Source organism: Zonotrichia albicollis, chromosome 6 (genome assembly GCF_047830755.1).
Source record: "Zonotrichia albicollis isolate bZonAlb1 chromosome 6, bZonAlb1.hap1, whole genome shotgun sequence".
Lineage (NCBI taxonomy): Eukaryota > Metazoa > Chordata > Aves > Passeriformes > Passerellidae > Zonotrichia > Zonotrichia albicollis.
In genome coordinates, this window is record NC_133824.1 from 46,351,239 (window position 1) to 46,370,205 (window position 18,967).

Sequence of the window (18,967 nt, forward strand, 5' to 3'; positions counted from 1 at the left end):
CATTTAGTCCAGCTGAGTGGATGACTCCACTTTACATTGATTACCCCAATGGTTTTAAGCTAAGTGACAAATCATTGGTGCAAGTTCAAGCTCTTCCCAAAAAAATGTAGTGCATATGCACCAGAACAGCATTAAAAAATGGTAAGGGGAGATGCTGGGAGGATTCCAGCTCCAAATTTACACTACTGCTTAAAATCAGAGGTAGGTTTGCGCCATTCTACCAATGGATGGTGTTATCCAATCAGCCAATTCAAGCTTAGAAAAGACACCTGACAGCAGAGAGAACACAGCACCATGACCAAGACATATTATTGATTTACAGAACTGAATGAACCATCAGGCAGATGAGTTTCAGTATTAGAGCACACGGCAGTTTTGTCCTGCTGTAGCCATTGCAACCAAGAATATGGGTTTTTTCTTACTGCAGAAAAGGAGCAATAACCCTAAGCCTATTGTAAGAAAAGGTGTGACATTTGGACAGCTTAAATTATTTGAACAAAAAATGCAGTACTGATTCTCCTTAGAGACATCTCCCAACTTCAAATAAAAAACAATCTTATGATTACAATCACTGGAAAATGGATGAAACAGAAGATGTGACAAATATTTCTAAGGTTTTCATAAGGGCAGTGCTGTAGCAATCAATGCAAATTCCAAGAATATGATTTATTAACTCCTGAGACAGCAATAATGATGGCTGTTTGTGTTTATCACTGGGACACAAACAAAGCTGGGGATTTTTTCCATAACATGTTTTTCACTCCTCTTCTTCTAAGCTCATTCATTATCAATCTCACATAGATATATCTGAAGATTGTTTTCCATTGGTTCAGCAAATTATTTAATCTGTGGAGTTTTCTTCAGGTAGCAGAGTAGGATTACTCAAAGACTCTTCTTTCATGCAAGTATTCACTATGAATGTGTGTTCCCAGTGAAAAGGCTGGTGCCTTAACAGTTAATTTTCTGTGATACACAGTCATCCATACATTTTAACACAGGTTAATAATGTCAAGGAAACTTTCAGCTTTTTCAGTGAGAAAAAATAGAGGAGTGAAAAAGAAGGTCACATGTACAAGAGGAACTATGCAAGAACCTCTCTTATATTTGCACACAGAATTTCTGAAAGAATTTACATTTAGTGGCTTGAGATGGAGAAAGGGACAGACTTCAAAATTAATCCAAAATGAATATAATCTTCTTAATCTAATTTCTTCCTACACAACACAATTGTTGGTGTTCATCTTCTTCTGAACATGTATTAGAGATAAAAATCAGAACCTCCCAGAACCCCTGGTTTATAGTTGTCATTGTTCCCAGAACTGAGGCAGTACAAGGCCTCTTGAAGGCTCATCATCCGGCACAAAAAATTAAAAACTGTCTAGTCCAGGTCCTAGAAATCAGTCCTTTCTTCTTTCTGAATAAAGGACTCTAAAAGCCACTCATAGCTTAAAAATTGCAATACTTCTAATTGGAGCCTCTACATAAACAACCTTAATAGAGAAGTACCACCAACCATCCCCCTGAGTCTGCTTTGGGTCAGTCTCCTCTATGTATGCCAACAGATAGAACCTCCAGTGTTATTTGCCCTCTAGACAACCATTCCATCTCTTCTTGGGGTGAAATCCATCCACTTTATTAACTCCTAGGGAATGATGTTACTAATCTTCTCCCAAACCTGTACCCATAACATCTGAAATACTGGAACAGACACATTTCTTCATGAAACCTTCTTGCAAATGGAAGTTAGAAATTGGCTCACCTGATGCACACAGTCTAAGAACTGTAAGAAAACAGGAGCAAATCCACTCCCCTGGCAGTTGAGGGTGAGATTGCTGCGCTGGCTGAATTTATGGCCAAAGGAGAGCCACTCCTTCTCCACCAGCATCCGGAATCCTTCCAGGGTCCTGTAGAAGGGGTCACTGAGCAACTGCACCAGAGACACCACCTGCACCACAGCACAGGATATTCTGTGTTACCACTGACAGAAATCAGGGGAAACCTTTAGCAAATGAATGCAAGCATTCAGTAAGCTGTTCATTGTTCAAGAAAACAAAAGCTTTTGTATAAACTCAATTACAAGTATTTTATCACACACATTTTTATGAAACAAACCAAATATTCCACATGAAAAAGCTTCAATTGCACTGAGAATTTATGGTATCTGTAGAAGTAAAACCTTAGCACCTACAGACTTGGGAGGTGGTTACAATGCTTACTACATTTAAATTATGTTTGAAATAAAAACCCTTTCATAATAAACATTTAAAAGATAGTATCTACTACCTCAGCAGAAAAAGCATAAAAGCATTGGTCCTGAGGTTGACTTTAGAGTTTTTGTCCCAGCCAACTGAAGTCTGTTTTTATACACAGCATCTCAGGAGATTTTAAAATGCAGCAGAGCCTTCTTGCACTTCCGGGCATGTATCTCCCCACTCTACACTTCATTGTTTGGCAATGAATCCAATAATTATGGTCAAACTCTTGTGTGTGCTTGTTTACCTGGTATTATGATGCTGGGTGCACATGAAGATTTTATTAACTAGAATGATGGATATCTGTGTTTTTCTTCTGAATGATGAAGCAGCAGCATGGACACAATGTATCTATTAAATCAAGCAGCAGATCTTGATTCACATAATTTACAGTTTGGGATGATCTGCCCTTGCAGCAGGTGTTAGAGGCACTTGGGCACAAATTCAGTTTTCTCCCTGTGTGGTCTCCTAACATTACTTATGGAAATTGAATGGAAGAGAATAAATTTCTCCTGTGTTTAAAATGATAAATGAACAGTTGTGGTAACTTCTAGCTTTCATTCTTACACATGGTCAGGTGCAGGAATGCAGATTTTACATCTAAGCCTTAGAACTGTGAAGACCATCAGGACCTTTGGAATGAACTCATTTTAAGGAACCATGTCATGAAATAAATTGCACATGAATGCAAGGATTCATGCATTCTGGTTTCTTCTCTGCTGCCACAACACAAATTTATTCATGTCACACCAAATTCTCTCTCACTTGTGTAAAACAGTATTGCCTGGTGTTTTTCCTTAATATTGAACTATTTCAAGGTTTTTATAGCAGCTTACTTGAGCAGTAATATCCCAGCCATCTTCCAAACAAACCATAACAGAAGAACCATTTTCCAGGAGCTCAGAGATGATCACACCCAGTTGCATTATTCTGTGAAGCTATAAAATATAATGAATGAATAACACACTCTAGATAAAACTTTAGATAATAAACAGAATATTTGCATATTTAAAAATGCATTCCTGGATCCACATATAGCACAGAGAAATACATTGATGCAGCTGATTAGGCAACAATAAAATGCAACAGTCTAAGGATTTCCATCTGAACTACAATAAAAGTAAGGGAAGTTTTGAAGATAGGAACTTAAAGCCAATGAGTACTGTAATAAACTAGCTGTCAAAAAAAGGAAAATGGAAACAACACAGTTGACAGATTTACTGGAGAGAAATTCCATCCTAGGCTTAACACTAAAATAATTTCCTGTGAAATGTTAAGATTCCATATGATGGGAGAATCCATGCAGGATATTTACAATATTACTAATACTCAGTCTCATAGAAGCTGGAAATTAATGAACTGAACAATAATACCAACAACAGAGAAACAGTTTAGATAGTTGGGCAGATAGGCTAAAATATATATAAAGTGGACACTTTAATGATTTGCACTTTAACATTCATGACACAGTGATGCTAAAATAAGCATGTTAAAGAAGTTCAGGTGAATCTGGGCAATTTTATCTCACTATGAGACTTCACATCATTATTACTAAAAAGAAAAATCTATATGATGATTTTACCATTTTTGTATACTATAACAGCACTCTTGGTAAACAACATAATAGGTAATACATAAAGAATTCAGTTTTTTACAGCAGAGTGAAACTGTTCTTTGTGCAGCACTGAATATAATCCAACCAACAGAAGCAATGGGAAAGATGAAAGTCTGAAAGAAGGAAGAAAACAGTACAGGAAAACAAACAAAAGATGGTAAGAAACATCTAAGATCATTTATGAAAGGAAAAAAAGAAAGTTCAAGAAGTACAAAAGGCACAGGAAAGTGAGAAGAAAATTAAATTGAAGAAAACAAGAGGAAGAAAGAGAAACAGTTTAAACCTAGAAAATTCATCCTTATTCATGGCAGTCTGCTTTCTTCCTCTTAAAAATCTGAGGAATATTGCTATGGAAATTGTGATAGAAAAACCTTGACTCCTCTGAGCATTCACATAGCCATTACTCAGAGAAAAACCCCAACCCAAACAGACTCATTTTCCTGCAATTTTCATAAGAAAAGACTGAAAAGAGAACCACTTTTAAGACCAAGCTTGTTTATTCTTCTATGTTTTCTTAGGCAGTAGAACAGAAGAGAGGCTGTTTCTTCCCATCTTTAACAAGGAAACTGATATGCAATCTGGTTTTACAGATTCATTGTTAACAATGCAAACCACTATTTTTATAATTTGTGCTCATAAAACAGGGCAGTGTTCAATTTTCCCCTATGCATTCACATTCTTATAAAGAAATAGTCCATACAGTGTTAAAATATGTAATTTTAAACTTCTATTGCCCAGAAGAGGAAAGCATAACACAATGAAAACATTTCTGAGATGACAGATCTATGTTCTTTCATGGAAATAGCAGAAAATGTACCAAATCAGTCATAAATTAACTTTATCAGTCATAAATTAGCTTTATCACATAAGTCAGATATGACATGATTTAAACCACAGAAATGTGTTTTAAATATAACAAAGCCAGTGTGTGACAAGATGTCCTAGCCTTCAGCAGAGTGATGCAGCCAAAGCAAGGAATGATCCCCTGAAATATGCCAAAAGAGAGAACTGTAGCGTTATCTGCCCTCCATCCCTGGGCTGCTGCAGGGAACAAGTTTATTTCATTAATTCAATGATGAAATTACATTAGATTAATTTATCTACACTTATGAACTCGCTTAGCCACTCTGTGATGGAAAATGTTCACAGGCGGAGGAAGTCAGGTCTTTTTCATGCTGTCCCAGCTTCTCCCCTTGCTGCAAACCTTGGTGGGCAGCCCCAGCCAGGAGCAGCTCCTGCTCTCAGCCCTGGAAGAGGCTGAGTCCTCCTTGCAGCACATTCCAACCAGGAGAGCATTTCCTGATCTGTGATATCTGACAAGTTCCTCACAAGTATTTCCTCCTTAAGAAATCAGCATAATTCTATGCTGCTTTCTGTGATTAACTGCATTTGAGAAAAGTGTATTCTGCAGGGGTTTCCAAACATAACAAGCAGCTGTTAAAAACCATTCACTGTAATTAAAGTGGTTTTAGATTTACAAAGAGCTGGCTTTCCACATCCTTCTTAATTTCAGTCTTGAAAAGTTTGCTCCAGTCTTGCCTTTGTTAGGCTAATATTTATGTAAAGGAATATGAGATAGGGAAATAAAGGTACAGATTCAGAGAGAAGAAACTAACACACATAGAATCCTCTCTTCCCCATATCCCACAATAGAGGTTTGCTTGCTTTTTAACTTGTGCATATCAAAATCCAGGGTGGGAACACATAGGAAGAGTCAAATATTGGTTTTAAAATCAAAAAGCTCATTTATTATCCCACACTTTCTTTTTTAATTTTTAAAAATATGAAATAAGAAAAAATAGTTTAAAACCAAGCCCATGAATTTATATAGATAGAAAACCCAGTCACCTCTCCTTGTGTGTGTGTTCCATGTTATAAAACATAAATTTTGTTACAAAAATGCCATAATATTTGTAAATATTATGATGGCATTAAAATAACAGTAATGCCTGTGTAATGCCAGAATAGGGAGCATGCAAAGATCTTATAATGAGCAAAGAACAGCTGGTTAGAACACAATAGTCCTCTGTCACAACAGCCGGAATTTATTTTGTGTGAGCAGCACCGCATATAGATTATCAGAAGTACCTGTCAGATGAATTACCTGTGGGAACCACTCTGACTCCCCAAGAGCTTTGAGGAATGTTGCCTCAGAGTCAGTAGGAATTGTGCTGGGAACACAAGCTCTCATCAGCTTTTTAAAGCTCGCCTTCGTCTGCCGGATGTCACTGAATTCAACAGGAACAAATTCACAATTCAAAGCAAAATCTAGTTTGAACCCCTGTATGAAAAGGACAACAGCAGATGTAATTTAAAAGGGAAGCATATTTTTCACTGACAGTCTCCTTAAATCCTAAAGTCTTGCCTGCTTTATTGCCAAGTAATTAATTCCTCATGAAAAATCGATGTACTTAAACACCTGCCCAGGATAATGAAAAATATAATAAAAATCCTTGCAAAATGTACCACAATAAAGCACCCAACTATAACCATAGCAGCAGAATGTACTGCACAGCAGTCATTATTTTCAATAGTAATTATTCTAGCAGTAATAGTGGTGAAAAACCAAACTCCAGTGACAATCTGTTCAGTTCCTTATCCACAACATAGTGTACTTTAACATTTTTACAGCTAATCAACAATAAACAAATAAAAAATAAAATATCTGTATGGATGACATATGAAGAGTGCAGGACACATTTTGGGAGTTCAATAAAGCAGGAAAAAGTAACCCCCACACCCAAAAAGAAGCCCCATAAGTGCAAAGCAGCTGAGTCATCTAAACCATCGCTGGGCATTGAGGGAGTTGTTTGGCTGAGTACCTTGCTCAGCACAGAGCAGCAGCTGGATGGCTTTCCTAGCAGAATTCCTCACGTTTTATTTAACTTACTGCATTCAGCAATAAGAGAGGATGACTGAATTAAGAGACCAAGTTAGCTGACTGAAAAAAACCTCCACCAAACCCCAATGGATTATGATGAAAAGGTTAATATGGATAACATTACTAGGAAAAACAATTCTCATGTATGAAACATCACTGAAGATGTTCATGCCAATCTTTTGGAGTTTTCTTCAGAAATTGCTTTCATTGAATTAAACTTGGCCTGCAAATAATCTTCATTAAGCTCCTTCATAGAATGCCAATTGAAAATGCAGGAAAGTGAAAGCCTGGTTTTAATTCTGTTTATGCTTTGCATGGTTCAAAAATAAATTCAATAACTCAACAATGGCAAGTGGTAATAATGCATGACAAAAGCAAATGAGGAATGTAGCACCATTTCTTTAAAATGTTGTATGTTTCTGTTTGCCTTATCAATTTATTTCATGTGATATTTAGCAGAATAAAGCAGTAGTTTCTGCCACACAGCTGTAGATGCATGACTGAACCCTTCACTTATCATTCATTAATAAATCAAACAAATAGAAACAGTCATTATTAGTGGAATACAGTAATTTAACTCTATGTAATTGATGCATTATTCTGGTACAGAATGTCTCCTCCACCTCCTGATAGAACATAATTTCAGAAAAAAATGGATAGTGATGTGTTTTCCTACTACCAGTAATGAGTTTTGGACCCTCTGTATTTTAAAAAATATGTTAATATTTTATGTATGTTCACATTTTGAGTAAGAAAGTAGAAAAAAATTGGTTTCTTAAGAGATTTAAAAAAAATCAGAAAACATTTTCAGAAAACAAGTAAAACTATTAAGAATTAGAGGATACCTGTTTTTCAAACAATTCCATCTAAAACATTAAAATCTATCAAATAATATGTACAAAACAGTGGACATCACAGTCCTCTTTATTCAATCAAATCAGGACTTCTGGGTTGGCCAATTCTCATCAATTTTGCTTTGTGTGAGTTCAGTGCTACCCACAATATGAAGGTTTCCTTCTCTTTTAATGGCTTCCCCAGCTAACAACATTTTGTTTCCTTCATAACAGATTTCCATGTTATCTTGAATACCATTTACTGTTTGTAACAACATGAGAATAATTAAACTCAACCAAATAAAAACTATATTAAACATGAAAAAAATTCAACTGTCATTACCCGTAACTGAGATTTTTCTCCAAATATATAGAGGGCTGCTTGTCTTCTCAGCAGCTGACTTTGCAGAAAGGAGCTGCTGCTGTAGGGAGGGGGGTTGTCCTTCCCTGCAAGCCTTGCACCAACATCAATGAATGGAGTCTGAGTGTTGATAAATCGGTTGCTCGAACGAAGACTCGCCCATACACCTTCATAAGGATGAAGAATATTTAAAAAACATTTTGTGTGAAGCACTGGAGATCATATTTACTTAAAAGATGCTTAAATGTGTCACATGCATCCCTCACAGGACATAATTAAGAGCATGTACTGGAAAGAAATAGATTTGTAACAGAAATTGTCAAAACCATCCTACTGCATGGCTGAACCTCAGACCTCATCTAACTCTGCTGTCTACTATAAAGAGTTGCTGTGATCTCAGTGGCACAGTGATAAACCACAATTTGCAAATAGCAATGTCCATGTAAGTGCATGGAACTGAAATTTCTGGAGGGGGAGGGACAGAAATCAGCAAAGTGCAGAAATCCCAAAGCTGGCAACAACATGAAGTGCAGTGGGATATGCAAGGAGCAATCCTTGGATGGTGTGGCTTTCACATCCTCTGAACAGAGAGACAGAATACGCTCTCTCAGGGCTTTTTCCTGGAAAAGCACAGAGAGAAGAAGAAAAACCAATTCTCATCTCTGCTGGTTGTTCCTGTTGTTTTTTCACATGCAGAATGTGTTAGAAAGATTGTTTACCTGAAGGGTGTTCCTGGTGATGGTTTATATTAATTGGCCTATTGGGTCAAAGCTGTGTCCTGGCTGTCTCAAGACAGTCACAGATTTTTCTTTAGTGTGTAATTTAGTATAGTATAGTATAGTATAGTATAGTATAGTATAGTATAGTATAGTATAGTATAGTATGTGTCTCTTTAATATCGTATAATGTAATATAATCTATTTTAATAAAGCAATTGTTCAGCATTCTGGATCAATGGAGTCAGATGCCAATCATTGCATTTTCCTACAGAATGGCATCACCCCAACACCCCAGCAGCACTATGAGTCTGCACAATGTACACCTGGCTGCTGCAGGGGCAGGAAATTCTACAGCACACAGCCATGCTCTCATCTCATCATGCTTGAGGAAGTTTTGGTGACTTTAACATAAGAAAGTAGCGATTTTTAATCCGATTTTTAAAATCAGATTGCCAAGGCCTGTTTAGTGCTAGAAGAAAAGACAAGCAGTAAATAGTTTTCTGTTTCTTGTACCTCAGTTAATAACCAGGATTTTGTGAGATTGTTTTTGTGTATGCAATGTGAGGCATGTGAAAGGTATTGAATTCTCAGAGTATGAATAGCACTACTTGAAAATCAAATCCCTTAAAATGCACTAAATTTGGCATCCAAATGGCAGTGTGAAATTCTTTATCCTAATATGCAGTAAATCAGATTATCAGAAGAGACTCTTGTCCATAAATCTGTGAAGCAAGATATCCAAAAGAGGCACCAGAAATACCTCATAGTACTAGAAATTTAGATACTGTAGGACCAACACCCACCCCTCTTCAGGAAAATCCAACAATGTGCATAGTTAACATTTCTTGCACAGAAGAAAAAAGATGTAGATAACAGTAAATTCCACTGAGATAGCTCAACAAGCAAAATAATTTTATTTTATTTTTTGGAAGCAGGATTGTGTTTCTATTAAAAAATAATTCTGTACAGTAACTCTCAACAGGGACTTGTCTGTACAGCTTAGCTTGTCTGCCTGTCTGGCTGCTAGTCTGAGACGTGAGGAGATGAACTGCAGCAACTGAGAGTGGCTGGCAGGGAGTTCTGAGCAGTAACACCTCTCAAAAGCTCCCACTTCACAGCCAGCCACTTGTTTATAAACACCTCAAGCAGTAAAGGAGGGTATTTAGTACAAACTTATATTCCATGTCTCAGCTACTACACGTGAAATAACAGACACTTTAGCATGCAGAAATCACAGCAAACACTTAATAAGAGAAAGTTCTCATCCATTTGGTATGAAAAATTTCCAACACAAACTGCTGTCCCCAAAGATGAAGAATACAAAAATACACAGTGACACTTTGGAGCATTTCAAAAATGCACTCATCATCAGCACTTGTGGCACATCAAAAGCAACAAAACTGGCTACAAATACATGCAGATGAACATGTCTGCCAGCATGGACAGCAGTGATTAAAAGGCACAATTATGTTTCTACTGTACTTTTGCCTAGTACTTTATTTTTGTTAGCAGTATCTTATGTATTACTGTATTATTATGACTTTCTGATTTGACAGTAATCCCTTTTCCCCTGTTCATTAACAGTAATAATAACTATGGAAAGAAATTCATTGACTAGATAAGTGTTTCTTAGCTATTTTTTAAAGCAGTAAGAATACTAAACTTTTCCAGAACTGATTTTTAGCTGTTTAAAATTTTCACACAGAAAGTTTTCTGCATATCACTCTGTGTTCCATCACAGTCACTGTGCATACTTTAAATGGGCAAAAAACCTCCAAAACATAACAAATCCACAACACTGAGCTAAAACCCTCAAAATTTATGTTAGTGCAGAAACAAAGCTTTCTGTCAGTATCACTTTAGAATGAATTAAGACATAGCAGCAGAAGATGGTAGAAAAAGAATGGGCTTTCAGGACACAGAATACAGTACCTTGGTTGACTCTTTCCTTAGTTGCTGATTTGGAATTGGAATGAGTGAAACATTTATCTCTGTGCCCAAGCACTGGCAGATAACAGTAAAGACAGAAGGAGGAGGAATGGAATGCACATTGCAGCGAAACACATTGCAGGAGAGAAGAAAAGGGTTACTTATTAATTTCCAAAGATCTAGGATATACTGCATTTCTTTATAGTACATGATTTATCAGCACAAATCTCAGGCATCACAAGACAAAACATCAATCAAGCCACAAAACCAATATAAAATAGGAAGGAGGTATCCATTTATCAAAGAGGAATCATTTCCATTGTCATTGCAATAGCTTCAGACATGTTGCAAAGCCACCATGTGTTTTTCCATAATTATAATACCAAAGAAATGTAATGATTAAATCATTCTACTGAATAATTTATTGAAAGTTTCTATCCAGCTGAAAGTTAATTTAATTAAAAATCCCAACATCAATGCCTGTTACAAAGAGCTGGTTTAGTCTAGGGACATTACGTGTAGAATTTGATGTACTTCGAAATTAAAACAGAATGCAAGATATTAGTTCTGTACACCTACAAACATTTTTAAAAGCTTGTGTACAAGTATAGAATTTAGAAAACATGTAATAACTACCACAGAAAGAGATCTTCTCTCCTCTTGCAAAAATCATCATTTTCTATGGGAGCCTTATGTACTTATCAGTGCATTTATCTTTGGCTCAAAACCCACATCAACACAATTGAGTCCTTTTAATACAAATATTCTATTAAATCATACTCAAAATGTTAATGTTTCCTGCTTTGGAAATACTTCAGAAATAATTCTCTAAAAAGCTTTTAATTATAAATATCCTACTATTTCTCCAATAGTGGCAAAACACTTTTTCTGCTTAATGACATAGCAATGCCAGGTAAGAAGTGCTGCTCTGAAGAACCAATTTATACTTACAAAGGAAGGAAGAGGAAAAGCTCTAAGTTTTGAGTGAACTTACAGCTCTCATGAAAGTATCAACCAAGAAAAGGTCAAAGAATGAAAATATATTATGAAAAATAAATATTTGACCAAATATTTCAGATCAAAACTAACTTGACTGAGCTTTGGGCAGATGCTTCGTGACAATGTTCCAGATAAAGTAAAAAAATCACACTTGACACAGACACAAATATTCAGAACAACTGATGAGTGTTCAGAACAATGGTTGTTTTAAAAAAATAGAAACTGTTCATGCACTGGAACATACATTCTAACTTATATTTCAAAATTATATGTATTACAAATACATTGTCTGGCACAAAACAATAGAAAATGTAATTTTCTACTGGTATATCATAGCTGAACCTGGCTTTTGAGCCTTGGTATGTGTGATAATAAACACAAGGAAAGAAAGGAGTGGTCCAGAATCCAAACCACAAAACCACTGCTATTGTATTTTGCACAGTGAATAATCCATAGCTGCTTGCTTCTTCACATGTGAAATATATCTAGCTGAGAACAAGTATGAGGAACTTTGTGATAATGGATTTGAGAAAAATTTAGAGATTTTATATACTCTGTGTATTTTTTAATTTCTTTTAGAAGAATTGTGTCTGCTAATCTAAAATCCCCTAGTGTTTACTTCTCTGCAGGGAGACATTCCCTTTCTCTGTTCCCTCTTCCCCAGTCAACTTCTCACCTTCCCCAGGCTCCCACTGTACTTGTCAAACATTCTCATGGTTCTGCAAAGTCCTCCTGTGTCCTGCTGAACTGTGAGCAGACACCTTTCAGACACACAGGGCAGGTGTGGCAGAGATCCAGCAAGACACCAGATAACTTCCCTGCCCTCCTCCTGATTACTGCTGAAATCCAGCCAAGGGACTCCACTGTCCAATAAAACACCATGGCTGTGACCTCGTTGTGCCTTCAGGCTCCTTTTTTCTGCTTTGAGTAGCAACAAACTCATCCCATCACACTTAGCACGAGCTCTAATCCTAGAAACCAGCAGCAGTTATTTCGGTAACCCCTTTATCTTCAAAGGACAGCTTCCACCCAGCACCCAGAGAGCTTTCCCTGGCTTATCTGCAGCCCTTCCCTGCCCCTCAGCACCCTGGGCTGCACAAGGGGTTGGAGCAGGAGCAAAGCTCTGCTGGCAGCACTGCCAGGGCTGCAGGGCTCAGCCAGGCTGGGCTCAGCCCCATTCATTCACCCCACTGCCTCCTGCCCTGCTCAGCCACATCACCTGCTTTATTCAGCTACAGCACAGGAACAGCACAGAGAGCACAGAACATAAAACTCTTACATAAGAAATATGCATTGACTGTGATTAATGAAAATGCACAGAATTCCTGTGATTCACGAAAATCCCCCAGTCTTTGGTGATCCCCATGTCCTCTCTTCCCTTCTACTACAACTCTCACATCACTTCCCTACACATCACTGAGCATTTTCCTTTCTCCCTCCCTCTCTGTTATTCGTTCCTTCATTTCCATAACCCCATCCCACCTCTTCTGGATTTTTTTCTCTACAAAATATTTTCATCCTTCCCCATATGAGCTGTAGGTCTTGCATCCCACAAGAAAACTTAGGTTGCAATGAACCTCAGCAGATCAATGTAAACCTAACTAATTTCAGATGCTAAAAGTATCAAAAGAGAAGAAAAACAGCATTTAGATTCTTAGAAATAGCTGTCGAAGGAGCCTTCATGGCTGAAAGGAAATAAATCAAATATAAAATGCTCTCTTTTATGGAATAGATTCGTCCCTATTTCAACAAACCTATATTTAAGAAATTTGGTGCACTAATTTATGTACATGTTGCACATAAAAAAAATCATAACTTCATTGGACTAAAGGTGTAGAAGTAGATGGAATCCCCTTAACAGAAAGAAATGTTCTTGTAGAAATGGCACTGATGAGCCCCTGTATCTAGGAATAACTATTTCCAAAAAATGCACTCTATCTCCCTACCTACTACATCTGGCCACATAAGTCCTAACTACTTAGAGTAAAACTGTTCACAGATTATTTGTAATGTTGGAACACATCAGCAAAGCTTCAGACACATATTAGAATGATTTGTAATTGCAGATTCTAAAGTCTATAAAATTCTTATGTAAAAATATGCATTTTCAGGCCATACATAGACAAATTAAAAATGTGGATGAATCCCAAATTATTTAGAAACATAATCCCTATCTGAGTGCTTAATTTTTCACTAATTCCAACATGAAACCAACTTCATTTCAATGCATAAGCAAAGGATTTGAACAGAAATTAGATAATATTGTGGACTGAGGCCAATCTAATTTCTGTTTTGCTGTTTCACAGAGCAACGAATCAATAAAGAGTATAATTATTTTTATTTCATTAACAGTTTTCATCATTTATTACTTCAAATAATAGACTTTGAGCTAGTCTTACTAACCTCCTCGAGAAAAGCTATTGGATAGATTTACATCCAAATGTCCTGGCACTACCTGCTTAAACACAGTGGACATTCTTGAAGCCCTCGTTTCAGTGCCTAAAGTCAGCCAAAAAAAGAATAGAAGATTAAAAAAAGCTACAGTGTTAACCAGACTAATAGTTAATATGACTGATTAAATGCCCCTTTTCACCCAATACAGCTGATTCTTGCCAATTTTGTACTTTAGATTTAGTTTTTAACACAAATGTGTACATTGGCAACAGTATGGAGGTGTTAGATACAGCTAAGCAATCAACATATTTTACAATAAATGAAGCAAAGCACACACACTTTGGGATGGTGTTACTTTACAAGAAAAGCCACTGTTTGGCAGTATTAGGGCAATTACAACTGAGTGAGACAAGACAGACACAATTTCAAGTCACACAGTCCTTCCTGACATGTTGGGGTTACCCTCTCCTAAACTTCACTAGGTTTCATCATAAAATAACTGAACTAAAACATGGATTAATTTCCTCATAGCTTCACCTAGGCATAACTCAAATAGTGTATTTTGAACTAATTTTCACTGCAAAAAAAGCTCTATTTGGGAATCACATTCGTAGAAATCCATTATGAGTATGTAAAGCATAAAGAGGCCTCTATGCCCTCAATTGCTGCTGCAGCTAAACAATGTCATCTGTTCTGATCTTGCAACCTCACACTTCCTCATTATACAAAACAGCAGATTTTGCCTCTTAGATGAAACAAAGCAGATTTTACATCCTTTTAAATTTGGTAGTTTTTTATTCAATATGTAGTTTATACTTCATTAGTTATAAAAGATTTTACTTCCAGATTAATATTGAAAAGTATTTCAGGAAAGATTACAAACACTCTTTAACACAGAGAAACATATTCACTGAAATTAAGAGTGAACAGGCTACCTGGAAAGCCTAACAACATAGAAACAACAGAATTCATACGAACTATCACTAAATCAGAGAAAAGCACTGTACAGAGGAGTTTTACCTGGAGACAGAGCAATGGTGGGGCTGACAGTGAGGGTGTTACTGCCATTCCTTTTGCAGTGGACGGATATCACATTCAGCAAGGCTTGCAGGTATTTCTCCTGCTCTATACTGCTTGAAGATTCTAGAGAAGTGGGGGCTAGAGTCACAAGAAGAATGGAATGCATTAAAAAAGAAAAATACAATTTGTAAATACACAGAATAAAAGGCTTACCGTGTAAAGCAGAGCATTGGAAACGTCCTGGTTTGTCTGTCAAAGGTTCAAAAAGCCTCTCCTAACAGCTCCTGAAAAGCTGTTCATCACCTGCCTGCAGAGCAGGATCCAGCAGTGTTCTCCTGCATTCCACACAAAGCTGAACTTCTGAAACTTTCACCTCATGGTCACTGCTTAAAACATTCATCACTAGCCATAACATCAGCACAAACTGAGTGAAGATCATGAAGCTTTTCCTTCAGACTCCAAACAAAAAGTAACATTTCTAAGGTTGTGCTGCTTGTCAGCAAAATGTGCAGAGAACAGATAGAATTATTTCTTTAATAAAAGTAAGTCAAAACCATACTCAATCAGTTCTTCCTCATTCTAGAAAAGGTTACTTACCTGTACTTGGAGGTTCCTTGGGATACAGTGCCCATTAAAAAAGTTAAGAGACCATTAACAAAACACAGAACTCTCAAAAATAAGGAAAACAAATATTCCCAACAATTGTGGGAAACCAACCATAAACTCCACCCATTGTGTCCAGGTACAAGGATCTAAGGAAAGGAGATGAAGCTCAAGTCCTGGGCCATAGCATGATGACAAAATAGTGTTCAGCATCAATGAATCAGTTTGTTTTGTTTTTTCAAATACCAAACAAAATTTTTGGAATCCCAGTTTATTGCAGCCATCTTTGGACTTACTGCAGGTCAAAAGTTTCACAGCTGCTTAAACCAGGACTTGGTGTCTTGCTCACAAGAGCCAACATTTGGAATAAGAGACAGAGTCAGAGAATTTGACTGAGCACATTTTGACAAAACACAATGGTAATTTGTAAATAGTTTTCTCCAATGATCATCCAATCAGATTCTATGCTGGAGACTAATAGACAGCTTGGTAATTAGCTGGGGGTGGCAAAAGAAATTTCAAGATAGAAATTAGTATCTGAATTGAAAGTACAATTAGGAAGTGATGATGTTTCCTGCAGGATATATCATGCTGTTTCTTTCTGAGCAAGTGGAAAAAGCTGAGAAGGAACATTACTTTCTCTTCTACTTCTAAGCAGGATTTAAACATCTTGAAATCTACTGGAATGATCCCTGGGTCCACTAGCAATTGAAATAATACCACAAAAAGTCAATTTAGGTCTTAACAATTTAGTTAAATTAAAAGAAATGAGCTGTCCAAATGAAAGGATAATGTCTATACCCCTTGCACTTACAAAGGTTTATTTTGTGAAGAGTACTGTGTGTGTTTTAGAAAACAGCTTGACTTGCATCAAAGTTTGTCATTGGACCAAGGAGATACCAGAATTAAAGACTGAGGGCAAAATGTCCTTGTGATGGTTTAGAGATGGAAAATGTGCCCCTTCATCCTCAGCACAACTCATCCCATCACAGCAGCATACAGAGGTGACTCAAAGCATTGCCCCTACTAGCAATGAACTGGGATTTCCATGAAATCACCACCTTTCATGTGTTGTGTCCCATGGGAAGGTCACCACAGAAACATGGATTTAACAAAAGATGGGGGATGGAAATCCTGGTAGCAATTTTATCCCATTTAATCTTGTTTTTGTCTCAGGAAATAAATGCATTGCTTAGTCCTGCATTGCTAATTTGTACTTTATATGCCTGGTCCCAGGTTGCTCCATCTTTATCTTACAAGTCCTATTACAATCAATAATTCAGCCTGAACCAAGATAACTGCTCTCTTGGGTGGTGTTACTACATCCATGATACATAGATGTTCTTTCCATAGGGTAACTGACCAATAAATGCTAATTTAAATGCAGAATATCATATTTAGAACTACAGTGCTCTGCAACAGGATTCCCAGAGAGGTCAAAGTAATTCAGAAACCAACTTGCAGGTTTGAAAGGAACATTTCAAAAGACCTATATACTCTGCATTTCATATCTGAACATCTGTTAATAATTAATTTTTTTTGGACAGACATGAAAAAATACAATTCTGTGGCACATGAAGTTTGGTTCCACACAGAAATTAAGTACTGTGCATAATTTCTCAAAAACTATGTTCTATGCTTCTTATATAACACACTGACCTCCAACCATGCTCTGAAAACTTGCGTAACACACCATGTAACAGGAAATCACAAAAATGTTCACCAAGTTCCAGCAGCCCCCTCCTTGTTTCTCTGTATTAACCCAGAACTGACCAATAAAAATCTACTCCTATTTAGGAAAGAATGAATTTGTCAGCTTGAATTTAACTTCAGATTCTCTTTGTCCTCTTAGTTTGCTTCACAATGTGTTTTCCATTATAGACTTCCCATCACAGCATACAACTCCTGCTGAGGCAGCTCTGTACAACCACCTTTGCTGATCACTTTTGTTTCAACAAGCTTCAACTCCATTAAGAGTAAGACAAACACCCTAGAAATATTCTCCATTTTCCTTCCTGAGGGAAGTCTCCATCTTCTTCGCACTTAAAAGGAGCAGTGAATCCAAAAGCAGGTATCTGTCAGACACAGATATTGTCAATCCATTTATCTACTCCATAATATTCAGGTGGACATATGGCAATGGCAATATAAAAGTCTATATGAAATATAGACTTATATAAAATTAAGTTAGAATTATATAAACTTTAGATAAAATTAAGAAAAGAAACATCAGAAAATTACTGCAGAAAACATCAAAGTGTTTGTCTTTACATAATTTTGAGACTATTCCTGCAATAATCTCAAAAAAGTCTTTTTTCAATTTATTCTCTATTTTTACCAGGCTAAAGATGCCTCATCTGTATTTCAGCCAGGACAACCAGTATTAAATCAGTTGAAGACTAACATTTGAATTGCCATGCCTGGGATTCACACCATAAGGATGTGGAAAAACTGGTGTAGCCATTAGCTTTGGCAGCTGCTGTGTCAACTATTGGTGGTACTTCACTGGTTCATTTTATTAATCATTTCAAAAAAAACCACATATAAATTTCAGTTCATTGCCTTCATTGCTCATCACTACAACTTAAAAAATGTTCCCACAAAACACTGAAGAGATACATTCAATCAGTGTTATGGCAATGAATTCAGCAGACAATTAATGATTCACAAATTAGCCTTAACAGTCAATTCAGATACTGTCTAACATTAAAAACATTTTTCTAATATCTTTGAAATAGTGAGATTTTAAAGGTGCATTTGACACACACAAAACCTCAATATAATCTGATAAAATTGCTCTTAAAAGTAAGAAGGATATGGTTTTCAAAAGGTATTCTGCGAAGGAAAAATTATGGAGGACTATGTAACAAATATTCAAATCATAATCCTCAAATTACTTTTATGGCACTTGTACATAAGTGTACAGTATGCTTCTTACAGGTTTTGAAAAATTCTACACAACACACTTGAATAGAGTGAAAACTTTTACTTGCCTTTTAGCCATTACTGGGGAGAAATGCAAACATAAACAGGACATAAGAATCTCTTTGATACTTTAATGAGTTTCTGGTACTCCAATTCGACCTCACATTTCCTTTTCTTCCAAAAAGAAAAATTATGGCCTAATTCTGGAATAATTTTTAAACAACTATCAGTTTGATTAAAGAAAATACTGACTCATTCTTGGCATGAAGTTAACTCTGAAAAAGCTATTAGCATGAGATGGAAATCCAGGCAGTTAGAAGTATCCTAAACACTGCCTGTGAATGATGGAAGTCAACTAATGTTATTCCCAAAATTAATGCTACCCTAATATTATACCCTTCTGAAAAACTAACTATTCTGATACATCATCTTGTGT

General features: G+C 36.5%; 1 protein-coding gene across 11 annotated transcripts in view; it reads right to left on the reverse strand.

The window, feature by feature from the left end:
• SBF2 (SET binding factor 2) overlaps positions 1–18,967 on the reverse strand; it is a 232,315-nt gene that overhangs the window by 16,999 nt on the left and 196,349 nt on the right. For 4 of the 11 annotated variants that reach the window (XM_074543428.1, XM_014272399.3, XM_074543427.1 and 1 more), the window contains exons 28-34: positions 15,004–15,141; positions 13,993–14,088; positions 10,594–10,665; positions 7,925–8,109; positions 5,972–6,148; positions 3,089–3,190; positions 1,760–1,945 (exon numbers count right to left, since the gene is read on the reverse strand). In XM_074543428.1, coding sequence (XP_074399529.1) covers positions 1,760–1,945; positions 3,089–3,190; positions 5,972–6,148; positions 7,925–8,109; positions 10,594–10,665; positions 13,993–14,088; positions 15,004–15,141 — 956 coding nt within the window. The remainder of the gene's footprint in view (positions 1–1,759; positions 1,946–3,088; positions 3,191–5,971; positions 6,149–7,924; positions 8,110–10,593; positions 10,666–13,992; positions 14,089–15,003; positions 15,142–18,967) is intronic. The other 7 variants (XM_074543433.1, XM_074543432.1, XM_074543429.1 and 4 more) reach the window with 3 other exon arrangements.